Source organism: Melanerpes formicivorus, unplaced genomic scaffold (assembly GCF_026170545.1).
Source record: "Melanerpes formicivorus ecotype bairdi unplaced genomic scaffold, bMelFor1.0.p_v2 SCAF_1, whole genome shotgun sequence".
In the NCBI taxonomy this organism is placed as follows: Eukaryota; Metazoa; Chordata; class Aves; order Piciformes; family Picidae; genus Melanerpes; species Melanerpes formicivorus.
The window spans coordinates 61,406,092-61,422,009 of NW_027142353.1; the positions used below are offsets into that span (position 1 = coordinate 61,406,092).

General features: G+C 43.6%; 1 protein-coding gene and 1 non-coding gene across 2 annotated transcripts in view; both read right to left on the reverse strand.

Annotated features, from left to right (window-relative positions):
• Positions 1-798: 798 nt before the first annotated feature.
• Positions 799-15,918, reverse strand: part of CEP126 (centrosomal protein 126) — a 45,987-nt gene continuing 30,867 nt past the window's right edge. The window contains exons 6-11 of the mRNA XM_068143188.1: positions 12,878-14,969; positions 9,103-9,227; positions 7,964-8,051; positions 6,747-6,956; positions 4,011-4,075; positions 799-1,056 (exon numbers count right to left, since the gene is read on the reverse strand). Of these exons, the coding sequence (XP_067999289.1) occupies positions 952-1,056; positions 4,011-4,075; positions 6,747-6,956; positions 7,964-8,051; positions 9,103-9,227; positions 12,878-14,969 (2,685 nt within the window). The 3' untranslated portion in view covers positions 799-951. The remainder of the gene's footprint in view (positions 1,057-4,010; positions 4,076-6,746; positions 6,957-7,963; positions 8,052-9,102; positions 9,228-12,877; positions 14,970-15,918) is intronic.
• Positions 3,828-3,899, reverse strand: TRNAA-CGC (transfer RNA alanine (anticodon CGC)). Its single transcript has one exon. It is a non-coding gene; the product is annotated as a tRNA-Ala (tRNA).

The following is a 15,918-nucleotide window of genomic DNA, read 5'->3' on the forward strand; positions in this document are numbered from 1 at the left end:
CTCAGTTTAAGAAGGAGATTGAGACACTTGAACGTGTCCAGAGAAGGGCAACAAGACTGGTGAGAGGCCTTGAACACAGCCCTATGAGGAGAGGCTGAGGGAGCTGGGATTGTTTAGCCTGAGAAGAGGAGGCTCAGGGGTGACCTCATTGCCCTCTACAACTACCTGAAAAGTGGTTGTAGTCAGGAAGGGGTTGGTCTCTTCTCCCAGGCAACCAGCACCAGAACAAGGGGACACAGTCTCAAGCTGCACCAGGGGAAGTTTAGGCTCGAGGTGAGGAGGAAGTTCTTCACAGAAAGAGTAATTGGCTATTGGAATGTGCTGCTCAGGGAGGTGGTGGAGTCACTGTCCCTGGAGGTGTTCAAAAAGGGATTGGACGTTGCACTTGAAGCCGTGAGTGTTGGGTGACAGGTTGGACTTGATGATCCCTGAGGTCTTTTCCAACCTTATTGATTCTATGATCCATAAGATATATGGTGCTGGGAGCAGAGCCAGTTTTAGGGTCAGATGGAGCCACTGAATAAAGGTAACACAGTCTGCAGCAATTTGCAATAGAGCCATCACTGCAAAAGGTGAAACTCCATGTAAAACTCCATGTATTATCTACTGATAAGTAACACCTACAATAGATATTTTATAGTTGTAATAGAATCTATTAGTGAATCTTCAACTACCTTCCCAGCTTCAGGTTTGTTTTTTTTGGGTACACAACCTAAGTAGCAAAATATTTGTTTTTCCTTTCACTTTAATTATGGGTACAGCAATACAAACACTTTATAAAGTGCATAATGAAAGAGATTTAATGATCCTAAAAATGCTTACCAGTCAACTGCCATTCATTATTTGAGTTACTGTTTCTATCTTTATTCTGTTGCTAATTTTATAGAGCCAAATAGTTATGCATGTTGCAAATAAAGCACACAGAGCTGCAGTATCCTGGAGCAGGTAACATCAGTATCCTCTGTGCCCTCGTAGTTGATTGCTAGCTGAGGCTTTCTGGTGCTGCTGTGAAGCTATTGCAGTGTTCAACGGGAAGGATAAACATTGCTGAATTCTCTGCAATAAAATGGAGAATAATGAGATATTCACAAATAGAAATGGAGAGGAATTGGATATACATAAATAGAAATGCATTCATGTGTGACATAACATTCAAGAAGCATCACTTGAGATGTTGATCTGTTTCCTGTTTATATAACAATGGTGTACCTTCATCTGGATTTAGAGGTTGGTGTTACAGGGTATACTGTCACTCACTTGAATTACTGAGTGAATATCCTCAGTTGGGATCCTCTGAAACTGAGAGCTGAAGAAGGTTGTCTCTTGATGAAGAAATATTTACATTTTCATCTCTTCCCACAGCAGATGATTTTGGTGAAATCTCAGTCATTTACACCTTACAGATCTGGGATCTTGACTGACAGTTCACTTAACAAGGGCCCCTCAGTTCAGGAAGGATGTTGACTTGCTGGAATGCGTCCAGAGAAGGGCTACAAAGCAGGGGAGGGGTTTGGAGCACAAGCCCTATGAGGAGAGGCTGAGGGAGCTGGGGTTGCTTAGCCTGAGAAGAGGAGGCTCAGGGGAGACCTTATTGCTCTCTACAACTACCTGAAGAGAGGTTGCAGCCAGGTGGGGGCTGGTCTCTTCTTCCAGGCAACCAGCACCAGAACAAGAGGACATAGTCTCAAGCTGCACCAGGGGAGGTTTAGGCTGGAGTTTAGGAAGAAATTCTACAAAGAGAGAGTGATTGGCCATTGGAATGGGCGGCCCGGGGAGGTGGTGGAGTCAGCATCACTGGAGGTGTTTAGGAAGAGACTGGATGAGGTGCTTGGTTGCATGGTTTAGTTGCTTAGGTGGTGTTGGATGATAGGTTGGATGCGAGGATCCAACCTGGTCTGGTCTATTCTATTCTATTCTATTCTATTCTATTCTATTCTATTCTATTCTATTCTAGAATAGACTAGACTAGACTAGACTAGACTAGACTAGACTAGACTAGAATAGAATAGAATAGAATAGAATAAACCAGGTTGGAAGAGACCTTCAAGATCATCACGTCCAACCTATCACCCAACACCACCTAATCAACTAACCCATGTAACCAAGCACCCTGTCAAGTCTCCTCCTGAACACCTCCAGTGACGGCGACTCCACCACCTCCCCAGGCAGCCCATTCCAATGGGCAATCACTCTCTCTGTGTAAAACTTCCTCCTGACCTCCAGCCTGAACTTCCCCTGGCGCAGCCTGAGACTGTGTCCTCTTGTTCTGGTGCTGGCTGCCTGGGAGAAGAGACCAACCTCTGCCTCTTTACAACCCCCCTTCAGGTAGTTGTAGAGAGCAATAAGGTCTCCCCTGAGCCTCCTCCTCTCCAGGCTAAGCAACCCCAGCTCCCTCAGCCTCTCCTCATAGGGCTTGTGTTCCAAGCCCCTCACTAACTTCGTTGCCCTTCTCTGGACTCGTTCCAGCAAGTCAACCTCCTTCCTAAACTGAGGGGCCCAGAACTGGACACAGGACTCGAGGTGTGGCCTAACCAGTGCTGTGTACAGGGGCAGAATGATCTCCCTGCTCCTGCTGGCCACACTGTTCTTAATGCAGGCCAGGATGCCATTGGCCCTCTTGGCTGCCTGGGCACACTGCAGGCTCATGTTCATCCTACCATCAACCAGCACCCCCAGGTCCCTCTCTGCCTGGCTGCTCTCCAGCCACTCTGACCCCAGACCTGAATGTGTACCTACAGCTGGATGACTGGTTAAATGCTCAAGTATATACTTGTAGGAAAAGGAGCATCTTAAATGTCCTTCAGAGAGCTTGCATTTCCAGAGATTGGACAGTCAATGTCTAGCATTTATCATATTCATGAAACAAAAAAAATTTGCAGATGAAGAATCAGTGGGAGAAAGCCTTGTCACAGACCAGACAGCCAATAAATCAAACTATTGAAAGCCAGGAAAATGCAGGTGGTGGAAGAGATTGTTTTAAAGTAAAGCCTCAGAGAAGCTCACAATGCTTTAGTAAAATGTTAGAGCCAGTAAAGGTAGCTATGCTATGCTAATTGCTGAAAATGAAAAACATTACCAGTTGTGCCACCACAGAGAACTGAACTTGCAAGACAGGAAAGAGTAGAGGAAGCTGAGGTTCCAAGTCACCCCTACCATGAGGACTCACGTGAAGAGCCCCTGTACTCAGCACTGGTTAGGCCACACCTTGAGTACTGTGTCCAGTTCTGAGCCCCTCAATTCAAGGACATTGAGACACTTGAATGTGTCCAGAAAAGGGCAACAAGGCTGGGGAGAAGCCTTGAGCACAAGCCCTATGAGGAGAGGCTGAAGGAGCTGGGATTGTTTAGCCTGGAGAAGAGGAGGCTCAGGGGTGACCTCATTGCTCTCTACAACTACCTGAAGGGAGGTTGTAGCCAGGAGGGGGTTGGTCTCTTCTCCCAGGCAACCAGCATCAGAACAAGAGGACACAGTCTCAGGCTGTGCCAGGGGAAGTTCAGGCTTGAAGTGAGGAGAAAGTTCTTCCCATAACGAGTGATTTGCCATTGGAATGTGCTGCCCAGGGAGGTGGTGGAGTCACTGTCCCTGGAGGTGTTCAAGAGGGGATTGGATGTGGCACTTGAAGCCATAGTTTAGTTAGTCATGAGGTGTTGGGTGACAGGTTGGACTTTATTTAGAGTAAACCTTTATTTAGAATAAGTCAAACCAGGTTGGAAGGGACCTTCAAGATCATCACGTCCGACCCATCAACCAATCCAACCCACCTAAACAACTAACCCATGGCACCAAGTACCCCATCAAGTCTCCTCCTGAACACAAACAAAGGGTTATGGAGACGCCGGGGCTTGAACCCGGGGCCTCCTACATGCGAAGCAGGCGCTCTCCCTCTGAGCTACGTCCCCCCCCGTTGATGATCTTGATGATCTTTGAGGTATCTTCCAACCTTATTGATTCTATGATTCTAAGGTCAATTTGTAGAATCAAATCTGACCTTATTTAACTTAAGTACTTACTAAAGGAGTGGTTATCTGCAAAACATCTGAAGCAGATTGGTTTCTGGCAATGGCTTCTTGAACATCTAAAAATAGCAGGAAAGTATCTTATACTATTATGTAAGACAAACATTAAACAGAAATGAGTCACAGTCAAACATTCAACACAAAACTTGCCAGAGATTGTGAAAATGCAGTTTAATAGCATTGCTCTTTCCCCCCCCCCCCCCCCAACAGCTGCTGAAGTACATGCTGTGTCTGTACATTTAACATTAGCAGGAAATATTATCTAGTGTCAGTAAAGAAATCTAAAGGTAGAGAAAACAATGCCAGCTACTCTTAGCTGGCAACAAAGCTTCAAGACTTAGACTGGCCAGGGACTGCTGTTCATTCAAAAGGCCACTATGAAAGCGCACAGTTTTAGTCACTTAATTTGGTAACATGTGAAATCAAAGCCCCAAAAGAGGATTAAAAAAGCTCACAATTTAAAAGAAGCAATGTTCTTACAATGCTTCACTTACAGGTACATACTGACATGTACTTCTATGTCCTATAAAACCTACCTGTATGGCCTTATTACCAATTTTAATCCCCAGATAATTAGGCAAGCCAGTTACATTTCTAAGATACACATATCTGTGATGTGAATTTTCACAGCTACTTTATTTGCAACCTGTTAATTCCTATGATTCTGTCATTGTGTCTTTCACATTCCTTATGTGCTTTTCTTGTAGTTTTCAGTTTTCCTTTCTACCTAAGTTCACAACATCAGTAGATGAGGGATGAGCAACTGATGTCATTTACCTGGACCTGAGCAAAGCCTTCGACACTGTCCCGCACCACATCCTGGTCTCCAAGCTGGTGCAGTATGGGTTTGATGGATATACCATTCAGTGGATAAAGAACTGGCTTGATGGCCAGTCAAGGGGTCCATGTCCAAGTGGAGGCCAGGGACAAGTGGAGTCCCTCAGGGATCAGTCCTGGGACCTGCCTTGTTCAACATCTTTCTTGGTGACATGGACCAGTGCACCCTCAGCAGGTTTAGTGATGACACCAAGCTGTGTGGTGCAGCAGATACACTGGAGGGAAGGGGGACCTTGATAGGCTGGAGAGGTGGGCCCAAGCCAACCTCATGAGGTTCAACAAGACCAAATGCCAGGTCCTGCATCTAGGTTCGGGCAATCCCAGGCACTGATATAGGCTGGGCAGTGACTGACCCTGAAGAAAAGGACTTGGGGGTGCTGGTGGGTGAGAAGCTCAACATGAGCCACCAGCGTGCACTTGCAACCCAGAATGCCAACTATATCCTGGGTTGCATCAAGAGAAGTGTAGCCAGTAGGTCAAGGGAGGTGATTCTCCCCCTCTACTCTGCTCTGGTGAGACCCCACCTGGAGTACTCCTCCAGTTCTGGAGCCCCTATTACAGGAAGGACATGGACATGCAGGATGGTGTCCAAAGAAGGACCATGAGGATGATCAGAGGGCTGGAGCACCTCTCCTATGAAGACAGTAGAGAGAGTTAGGACTGTTCAGTCTGGAAAGGAGGAGGCTCCAAAGAGAGCTTACTGTGGCATTACAGTATATTATGGGGGCCTACAAGAAAGTTGGGGAGGGACTTTGAGGTCTCTTCCAACCTTGGTGATACTGTGACTTTTCAGTGTGTTGGGTAGTGATAGGACCAGGGGGAATGGAGCAAAACTAGAAGTGGGTAGATTCAGACTGGATGTTAGGAAGAAGTTCTTCACCATGAGGGTGATGATACACTAGAGCAAGTTGCCCAGGGAGGTGGTGGAAGCCCCATCCCTGGTAATTTTTAGGGCCAGGCCGGATGGGGCCCTGAGCAACCTGATCTAGTGTGAGGTGACTTCAGAGAAGCTCTTTTCTTCAAATTCAAGCAATCCACCATTTGAGACAGAAATCTATAGGTAGTGTGCAGAACTTTATAAGACCTGGTTTAGTTTAGTCAATAAGGGGGTAAATTTGGGTAACCTGAACCATGAAACAATGCAGTCCAGAAGGAAGAGTAGTTAAATAGTAAAATAAAATCATTGGACTTAAAGAAAGCAGACTCATATAAACCAAGGTAAAGTCACTGTTAGTATAAATCGGTTTCACTGACTGTGAGAAAAAAAATCATGATGGAGTGGGTTCAGAGGAGGGCCACAAAAATGATCAGGTGTTGGAGCACCTCTGCTACAATGACAGGCTGAGGCAGCTGCGGTTGTTCAGCCTAGAGAAGAAGGCTCTGGGGAGACCTATTATCGACCTTCCAGTACCTGAAGGGGGCCTACAAGAAGGAATAGACTGTTTACAAACACCTGTGGTGACAGAACAAGGGGCAATGGCTTCAACTATAGAAGAGCTGATTTAGATTGGATGTTAGGAACAGGTTCTTTACTATAAGGGTAGTGGAACACTGTAATAGGTTGTCTGGGCAGGTGGCTGGGGCCCCATCCCTGGAGATATTCAAAGTGAGGCTAGAGAGGGCTCTGGGCGCCCTGGTCTAGTTGAGGATGCCCCTGCTGACTGTAGGGCAGTTGGACTAGATGACCTTTGGAGGTCCCTTCCAACCCAGACCATTCTATGATTCTATGATTTTTACGTATTGTTTGCTATATTTAGTAAAATATAATAAGAATAAAATAGAATAAAACCATCTCCATCACAAGATTCACATTTTTAATCCAAATTAATCCATGGCAACAAAATACAGAAGTTTAACCACTTGATGGAGGATCCTACTTATTACCAAACTTACTTTGGAGCTTTTGATTGAGATGATCAAGAGACTGGAAAATCTTCTCTTCTTCTACTGAAAGTGCAGTTATCCATGGACATGGAGTCCTGTTTAACAGTGAGGGCTGGCTGGCTGGGTGCACACTTTCCATAGCTGCCAGGATGACATCCTCTGCAACAGGTGTACTTGCTAGTTTTTCTGCTAGAAGAAACTGAACAGTGCTCTCTGAAACTGAAGAGATTGCAGGGTAACTTCAAATGAGAAAGGCTCATGGCATTTAATTATGCTGCTTGCTTTCATGACTATAGGTCTGTGAAGCACACAAAATTCACAGTAGAAGGTCAAAAAGATGGCATGGTCAAGAAGAATGGTATGTTAAAAAATTGGATAAGATCACTAATGCATCTTGCAGTTGGCATCAGAACAAGTTCTACCAAATTTGGGACTATGCAATGGTAGAAAGCAATATAGACTAGACTAGACTAGACTAGACTAGACTAGACTAGACTAGAATAGAATAGAATAGGTTGGAAAAGACCTTTGAGATCAAGTCCAACCTATCACCCAACACCATCTAATCAACTAAACCATGGCACCAAGCACCCCATCAAGTGTCTTCCTAAACACCTCCAGTGATGACGACTCCACCACCTCCCTGGGCAGCACATTCCAATGGCCAGTCACTCTCTCTATGAAGAGTTTCTTCCTAACATCCAGCCTAAATGTCACCTGGTGCAGCTTGAGACTGTGCCCTCTTGTTCTGGTGCTGGCCACCTGGGAGAAGAGACCAACCCCCACCTGGCTACAACCTCCCTTCAGGTAGCTGTAGACAGTAGTAAGGTCTCCCCTGAGCCTCCTCTTCTCCAGGCTAAGCAACCCCAGCTCCCTCAGCCTCTCCTCAGAGGGCTTGTGCTCCAGACCCCTCACCAGCTTTGTTGCCCTTCTCTGGACATGTTCCAGCAACTCAACATATCAGCTATGCATGATACATATAGTTATCAGACAGTTAAATACAAACAGGAATGGAATAAACTTGATTATATGTTGTACTGTGTGATTAAAGCCATCAATACATGATGCTACATCTTATTCTGTGAGAAAAATCAGGTCTAAACAACAAACTACCCTTTCTTACTTAGAATCACTGTGCCAAAAGACACAATAGATGTTGCACTGTGCATGTCTTAGGTCACTACCTTATGTACAACAAAGAATCAAAGTAAGATGTGCTACTATACCTTCATTAGACTTATAGGTGTTATTCCTATTGCGTACTGGGTCAAATGCAGACTGAAGAGGCCTCAGCTGGACAGTATGTAATGAATTCTATTAAAAATACAAGAATATTTTAGGTAACTACACTCCTTTCTACAGACTTTTTAATTTATTATTTCATATTATCTATTTATCATTTCATATTATTAAATGTTTCAAATGCCAAAATATGAGTGCATACTGATACAGTGATGTATTCCAGCTGGGTTTATTAGCAAGGACAGCAGGATAAGTATCATAGTATCATAGTATCAGTCAGAGTTGGAAGGAACCACAAGGATCATCTAGTTCCAACCCCCCTGCCATGGGCAGGGACACCCCACACTAGATCAGCCTGGCCAGAGCCTCATCCAGCCTGGTCTTAAACACCCCCAGGGACAGTGCCCCAACCACCTCCCTGGACAACACATTCCAGGGCTTCACCACTCTCATGGTGAAGAACTTCCTCCTCACATCCAGCCTGAATCTCCCCACCTCCAGCTTCATTCCATTCCCCCTAGTCCTATCACTACCTGACATCCTGAGAAGTCCCTCCCCAGCCTTCCTGTAGGCCCCCTTCAGATACTGGAAGGCCACAATGAGGTCACCTGGGAGCCTTCTCTTCTGCAGACTGAACAGCCCCAACTCCTTCAGTCTGTCCTCATAGGAGAGGTGCTCCAGCCCTCTGATCATCCTTGTGGCCCTTCTCTGGACACGTTCCAGCACGTCCATATCCTCTTGTAATAGAGGCTCCAGAACTGGACACAGTACTCCAGGTGGGGTCTGACCAGAGCTGAGTAGAGGGGGAGGATCACCTCCCTTGACCTGCTGGCCACACTTCTCCTGATGCAGCCCAGGATCTGATTGGCTTTGCGGGCTGCAAGTGCACATTGAGAGCTCATGTTGAGCTTCTTGTCCACCAGCACCCCCAAGTCTCTCTCCTCAGGGCTGCTTTCCAGCCAGTCACTGCCCAGACTGGATTTGTGCCTGGGATTGCCTCGACCCAGATGCAGGACCCTGCACTTGGTCACTAATTCCAAACTGTATGACTATTATTATATTTGATATTCCTGATACTTGCAATTTTGAAGGTAAATAAGCATTTACAGTACTTAATACTTACCTGTGCATGATGAGTAGGCTTCCATCTTGTAGAGGCTACATTTTGTCTTCTGTCTACTGAAAAAGCTCTCTGTTTATATTCATGGTTGTCAAACCCTTGCTTTTGTCTTGTAACAGGACCAACACCTTAAATGACATGCATACAAAAAGAAACCAACAATGTGTAAAGACATGATAAAGACAGTGGAAATAAAGCTAGTAAAAATAGCTCTGCCCAAATTTAGATGTTTACCTTGTGCATGTTTACTATCTGATCTTGATAAATTAACTTTATTAGAGCTAAAGGAAAAAAACAGACACCTCTAAGGCATATTTAATTTCATGTTAGCATAGGACTGTAGGACACAGTCTCAAGGAGTAGAGGACACAGGCTGGATGTTAGGAAGAAGTTCTTCATAGAAAGATTAATTGGCCATTGGAATGGGCTGCCCAGGGAGGTGGTGGAGTCACCATCACTGGAGGTGTTCAGGAAGAGACTTGATGGGGTGCTTGGTGCCATGGTTTAGTTGACTAGATAGTGTTGGATGATAGGCTGGGCTTGATAATATCAAAGGTCTCTTCCAACTAGGTTAATTCTATTCTATTCTATTCTATTCTATTCTATTCTATTCTATTCTATTCTATTCTATTCTATTCTATTCTATTCTATTCTATTCTATTCCATTCCATTCCCTTCCATTCCCTTCCATTCCATTCCATTCCATTCCATTCCATTCCATTCCATTCCATTCCGCTGTGGATTGTACATGGGCATTTATAAGAAAGTTAAGTAAAGCCCTACTTCAAATCCCAGATGCCGTACAAAGATACAAGGCAGGAGAATGAACAGTGAACTATGATAAAGCAAATAACAAATGATGTGCCAACAAGTAATTGCTTTAGAAAATTAGTTGCATTAAGAGAATAATCCTCATGTCTAGTTGCGTGACACAGTAAATGCCTGTTGCCAAGATGCTGTAGCTTACATCTTAATGGATTGAATGTTTGTTAAGATTACACAGCACTGTGCAGAAAACATGTAATAGTTCACACAATTTATTTGATTCACAGAAAAGGAGAGATGGAGAAGGATGTCTTGAGGTCATCTGATCTAACCACCTGCTCAAGTAGGGCCACCTAGATTGCCCAGGACCATGTCCTTAGATGGCTTATGAGTATCTCCAAGGATGGAGAATCAGTTACCCTCATAGTAAAAAAAAATAGTGGTTTCTGCTACTCAGAGGGAACCTTCTGTGTTTCAGTCTGTGCCCACTGCTTCTGGCTTTGCTGAAAAAAGCCTGCCACAGTCCTCATTGCACCTTTCTTCCAGGTATTTGTAGACACTGATAAGATCACTTACAGCATTCTCTTCCCCATGCTGAACAGTGTCAGCTCTCTCAGCCTTTCCTCATAGGACACGTGCTCCATTGCCTTCACCATGTTCCTGACCCTTCATTGGACTCTGCAGTCTATCCATGTCTCACTTGTACTAAGAAGAATCCCCTTGTTATATTAGTAATCACATTTTTTTTTAAACTCTATTGATAGACATCAATAATTAATTTGTTTGCAAGCAGATATGTGCAAAATATTCCTTTGATAAATAAAAGACAAAAATTTAGGCTGGATGTTAGGAAGAAGTTCTTCACAGAAAGAGTGATTGGCCATTGGAATGGGCTGCCCAGGGAGGTGGTGGAGTCACCATCACTGGAGGTGTTTAGGAAGAGACTGGATGGGGTGTTGCTGCCATGGTTTAGTTGATTAGATAGTGTTGGGTGATAGGTTGGCCTCGATCTCAAAGGTCTTTTCCAACCTGGTTAATTCTATGCTATGCTATGCTATGCTATGCTATGCTATGCTATGCTATGCTATGCTATGCTATGCTATGCTATGCTATGCTATTCTATCTTTAAGGTAGGTACTAAGCAGTCTACTTTTCTGTAACAATAAGTATCTGAATGGGTCCCCTATTTTTCAGACACTAAATGTTAAACACATTTTTAAAGCATTTTATTGACTGAACACTAAAGGACTTGAAATAATTCTAACACCCAGGTGCAGTATATGTGTCAGTCAGAAAATATACCACGGGAATCCTGGAAGCCTGGACAATCATTTCATTTATTCGTCTTGTTCTCACTTATTCTTTGTCCATTTGACCAAGCACTGCAACAGATCACATTTTCCAGTGTCTGCACAGACCTCACTGAACACTGCAGTAATGCCACCGCAGATATTTTACTCAAGTACAAGCAGTACTCAGTCTCTCACAGCAAGCACTTCAGAACAGACTATGGTGAACTATGTGCATTTGCAGATAGTAGAAGAAGCTACAGCACTGTCATTAAGAGTTATCTAGAGCATTTAAAATTACAAAGGCTTGCAAAACCTAAAATCTAAGTGGATACCAAGAGAGGCACATCCACTCAACCTTTAAAAAGAGGTGGATCTGTGTGACACTGGGGTACAGCATTTGAAGCTGCAATGAAGATAGTATTAGTAGTGCACACAACTTTGACCCAGTAAATTTTCTAATTAATTCCTAATTAGGAAATCTGATGTGCAAATAAGGCCATCAAGAGGCAGGTATCTGTGCATCTCTGCTGGAGGTGTGGCACGGTAATGCAAGACTTCATTCACTTTCAATGTAAAATCCAACAGGTTAACTTAAGTCACACCTATCTTAAGCTTATCTGTTTGAAATGCAATGGACAAGCAGATAACATTTCTCATTTCCCACCCCTGCTTTAGGCCAGGGGGCCTGTCTCTGCTGTTACACAACAGAGCTGGTCTGATTCACTTCATAGTTAAAACTGTCGATTACTGTAGATGAAACCAGAAATTTAGAGGTTTTAAAGTTATTTTTCTACAAAGCATCTTTGAGCTGCCTGCCCAATCCTCAGGGTGATCCCAGTATGTGAAGTAGTCTGGAGTGGCTGCTTGTACCTGAAACAGGGTCTACAGCTTCGGGAGCTCTGCTTTCAACTGCAGCCCTCAACAGGAGGCAAACCAGCACACATCACACAAAAATACGAGCACAAAGATGCCATCAGTGCCCAAGGCACAGAATATGCCTACACTGCAGAGGAGAAACAAGGTGAATAAAAATCAGGAAACCTAGTCTGAAATGTAAAAAGGAGGAGATTAGCCTCCCAACATTTCTTATGCATCTGTCCTCTATCTCACCAGCCAATCCTTGCATCCTGTTGTTCCCAAGGCTGCTTTTTAACAAAATGCAGGACTAAGGCCAGAAAGATTTAAAATTCTTTACAAATGGGACACACCTTGCAGCATAGTAGATGCTCTTTATTTTTAACATAGATTTACTTTTTGTTTGAGCATTAATTGAGTTAAAACTTAACAATTTTAGGCATCTGCAGTGTCAGCATTTAAAGAAGAAAAAAAGGTAGATCTGCATTTCTTTTACTTTCAGGTGGCAGTGACTGTTGGACGACAAGCTGTGACTCCTAGTCACCTTGTAAAACCTGCTCATATAAATGTAGCTGCTTCCTTCTGTATCATTATTTAGACCACCTGTCACATCTGCTCATTAGTCAGGAAAATAATCTCAGGGAAAATACTCTCTATTAAAAAACAGAGATCAATGTTTGAGAGGCCTCTGGGCACCACCAGAACAGAAATGACAGTGACAAATGGTGAAGACTTGTTAAAACTGGCTGTGCTGTGTGAAAGGATGAAAGGCTGGATGTTTTAACTGAAAACAAATTTGTGATGTAATTGAAAAAGACTTTTGTCTGAACACCTCCCCAGCCCAAACCCAGAAACATGACTCTCACCAGTAGCAGAGCCTTTTGGAGCTCGGGCAGTATGCACCCCTTGCCAGGAGGGACTTGTTTTTCCAGCTGCTGGGCTGTGATGGAGATGCAACCCATTTTGTGGATTAGCAGGTCTTCCATGAGTGCAGGTTACTGATCGATCTTGACAGGCCCTCGTCTGGGCACTATTTACAGAACAAATCTGTTTTGCCCACGGTTGGTATTTGGCCACACTGCAGCCAGGTGCAGGTATCACAGTGCCCAAGTCAGAAGGACAAGGAATGCCTTCACTGTTTTCTGTACCAATTCTATTTAAAGCACAATCTTCTAAGACAATGTGCCTTTCATTTAAATCACTCCTTGGACTTGGACGCAGTAGTGGTGGACACCCAGGGCTAGCTTCATTTTTGCCACTTCTTCCCGGCAGAGGTGCGGATGGTGGGTGAGGTGCTAGCAGCTTCCCTGGAGCTCTTTGAGTTCTGTTGGCTTCAGTGGCTGACTGTGGTTGGATTATAGTGCCTCTTCTCTTACCAGGTATAAAACTTGACCGGGCTTTTATGGATGTTGCTCTTCTAGTTATTTTTGCCCTCTTTTTGAGCTGATTACTCTCATTAATTTTAGAATTATTACTACATATTAGGGGATTAATTTCTTCATCTTTTGATACCATGCAAGCTCTTTTAGTAGAAAAGGGTCCAGAGGACACACACATATTCAGAGATGTGAGCTCTTCCTTGGAATCTTCAGTATTAACATTTGGTTTTGATATAAGAAAGTCTTCCTGGTTAGAAGGTTGAGCAATAACACTTAAATTAGTCTGAGGAACATTATTTGAAGTTTGAACATATTGCAGCTGTGCAGAAGATCTTTCACTGGCCTTTTTTTCATGGCATTTGTCATTATCTTGTGTTATTATCTGGCTAATCTCCTCACACCATCTTAGCTTTCTATTGTAGTTTTCATTTTCTGCACTTTTCTTTTTTCTTTTTGCCAGTTCTAAACTGTCTCTGATAGAAGACATTGGTTGAGTTCCAAAATTGATTCCGTGGTTCGTGGGAATGGCTTCGAAATCAGTGGCTTCATATTTAGAATCATCCTTTAAGATACTTCTGAATAATTTCACTCTTTTCCCCCCAAGACTATTGTTTTTCAGGGTTTTATGCCTTGAGGGAGTGCCAGAATTGAACTCTCTATCAGACACCAGTGACACAGTTTCAACTGTATTTCTCTTTTCTTGCTCATTGTTCTGTTGCTTGCCATGGCACAGAACTGTGACATTTGGTATGTACTGACATAAAGATGATACTGGCTTAATGTCATCAATACTTTTAATATTTTCTTCTTTTGATTCAGCCATTTTCCCCAAGGTATTTTTTATAAACTCTGTACTGATGTTTTTGTCCTTTGGTAACATACCAGCTGTGCTGGGAATGCCAGTGGAACATCCCTGATTAGGAAATAAGATTGTAGATGTTGCAATAGATTGACTGGAGGTTTGCACAGATATAGTTCTTTTTTGTGGGATCATTTTAAAACTCTCTTCTTGCATCAGATCCTGAGCTCTTCCTCCTGGAATAGAATCAGGGTTGGCCCAGTCTTTGTTAGGATTGAAAAGAGGATGATCAGTGGCTAATGTGCTACCTAATCCAGAAGATGGCTTGTTTCTATCTTCTTTTATATTTTGCTGGGAAGTAAACGCATTACTTCCAGAGCTTTCTTGCTTACCAGATGTAGAGAACTCTGTGGGTTTTTTTCCAGAGCTGTGAAAAGTAGAGGATTTCTCTTCTGAATTGTTTACATGTTCAGCAGGAGTTAGAACATTGCGTTTAGCTAGAAGATCCTGAATAGCTGAACTGTGGTGGTATTGTGAATCTGTATTTCTCAGACAATTATTTAGATGCACATTCTCACAAGAAGTGCTGTGAGCTGCATAAAGCAAAACATTATTTCCAGTCTGGGATTTTTCTGGATTGTACAGGGCACAGTCACACCGTGTAGTTAAAGATGATTCATTCCGTGTTGTGTAATTTCCATTTGGTTCTCCAGCCTCAAGACTGTCAAGGCTTGACAGGCTTTCTGAATCATCTGTTTTCTCGACTTCTTGATGAAAATTCTGAAATAAAGACATAAGACCAGACTGGTGTATTTAGAAGCTTTTTTTGTTTCCCCCCTCTGATACTAATTTTTCATTAGAATAGAATTAACCAGGTTGGAAAAGACCTTTGAGATCATTGAGTCCAACCTATCATCCAACACCATCTAATCAACTGGGCCCCTCAGTTTAGGAAGGATGTTGAGTTGCTGGAACGAGTCCAGAGAAGGGCAACAAAGTTGGTGAGGGGTTTGGAACACAAGCCCTGTGAGGAAAGAGTGAGGGAGCTGGGATTGCTCAGCCTGGAGAAGAGGAGACTTAGGGGTGACCTTATCACTCTCTACAACTACCTGAAGGGAGGTTGTAGACAGGCGGATGATGGTGTCTTCTCCCAGGCAGCCAGTACCAGAACAAGAGGACACAGTCTCAGGCTGCGCCAGGGGAGGTTCAGGTTGGATGTTAGGAAGAAGTTCTATACAGAAAGAGTGATTGCCCATTGGAATGGGCTGCCCAAGGAGGTGGTGGAGTCGCCGTCATTGGAGGTGTGCAGGAGGAGACTTGATGGGGTGCTTGGTGCCATGGTTTAGTTGTTTAGGTGGGTTGGATTGGTTGATGGGTTGGACGCGATGATCTTGAAGGTCTCTTCCAACCTGGTTTGGTTTATTCTATTCTAAACTAAACCATGGCACCAAGTGCCCCACCCAGTCGCTTCCTAAACAGCTCCAGTGATGGTGACTCCACCACCTCCCTGGGCAGCCCATCCAATGGCCAATCACTCTTTCTGTGGAAACAATATCTGTATAACTAAATATGCTTCTAAAATGACTGAGTTAAGCAGAAGAAAAATTTTGTAAGGATTGATTTACAAAAATCCTGCTCTGACAGCAGATTTGTTTAATCTAATAAGTCTGGAGGATGCAAGTAAAGTTGCAACTCTCATAAACTAAGGTAAAAAAAATTCTATCCATCT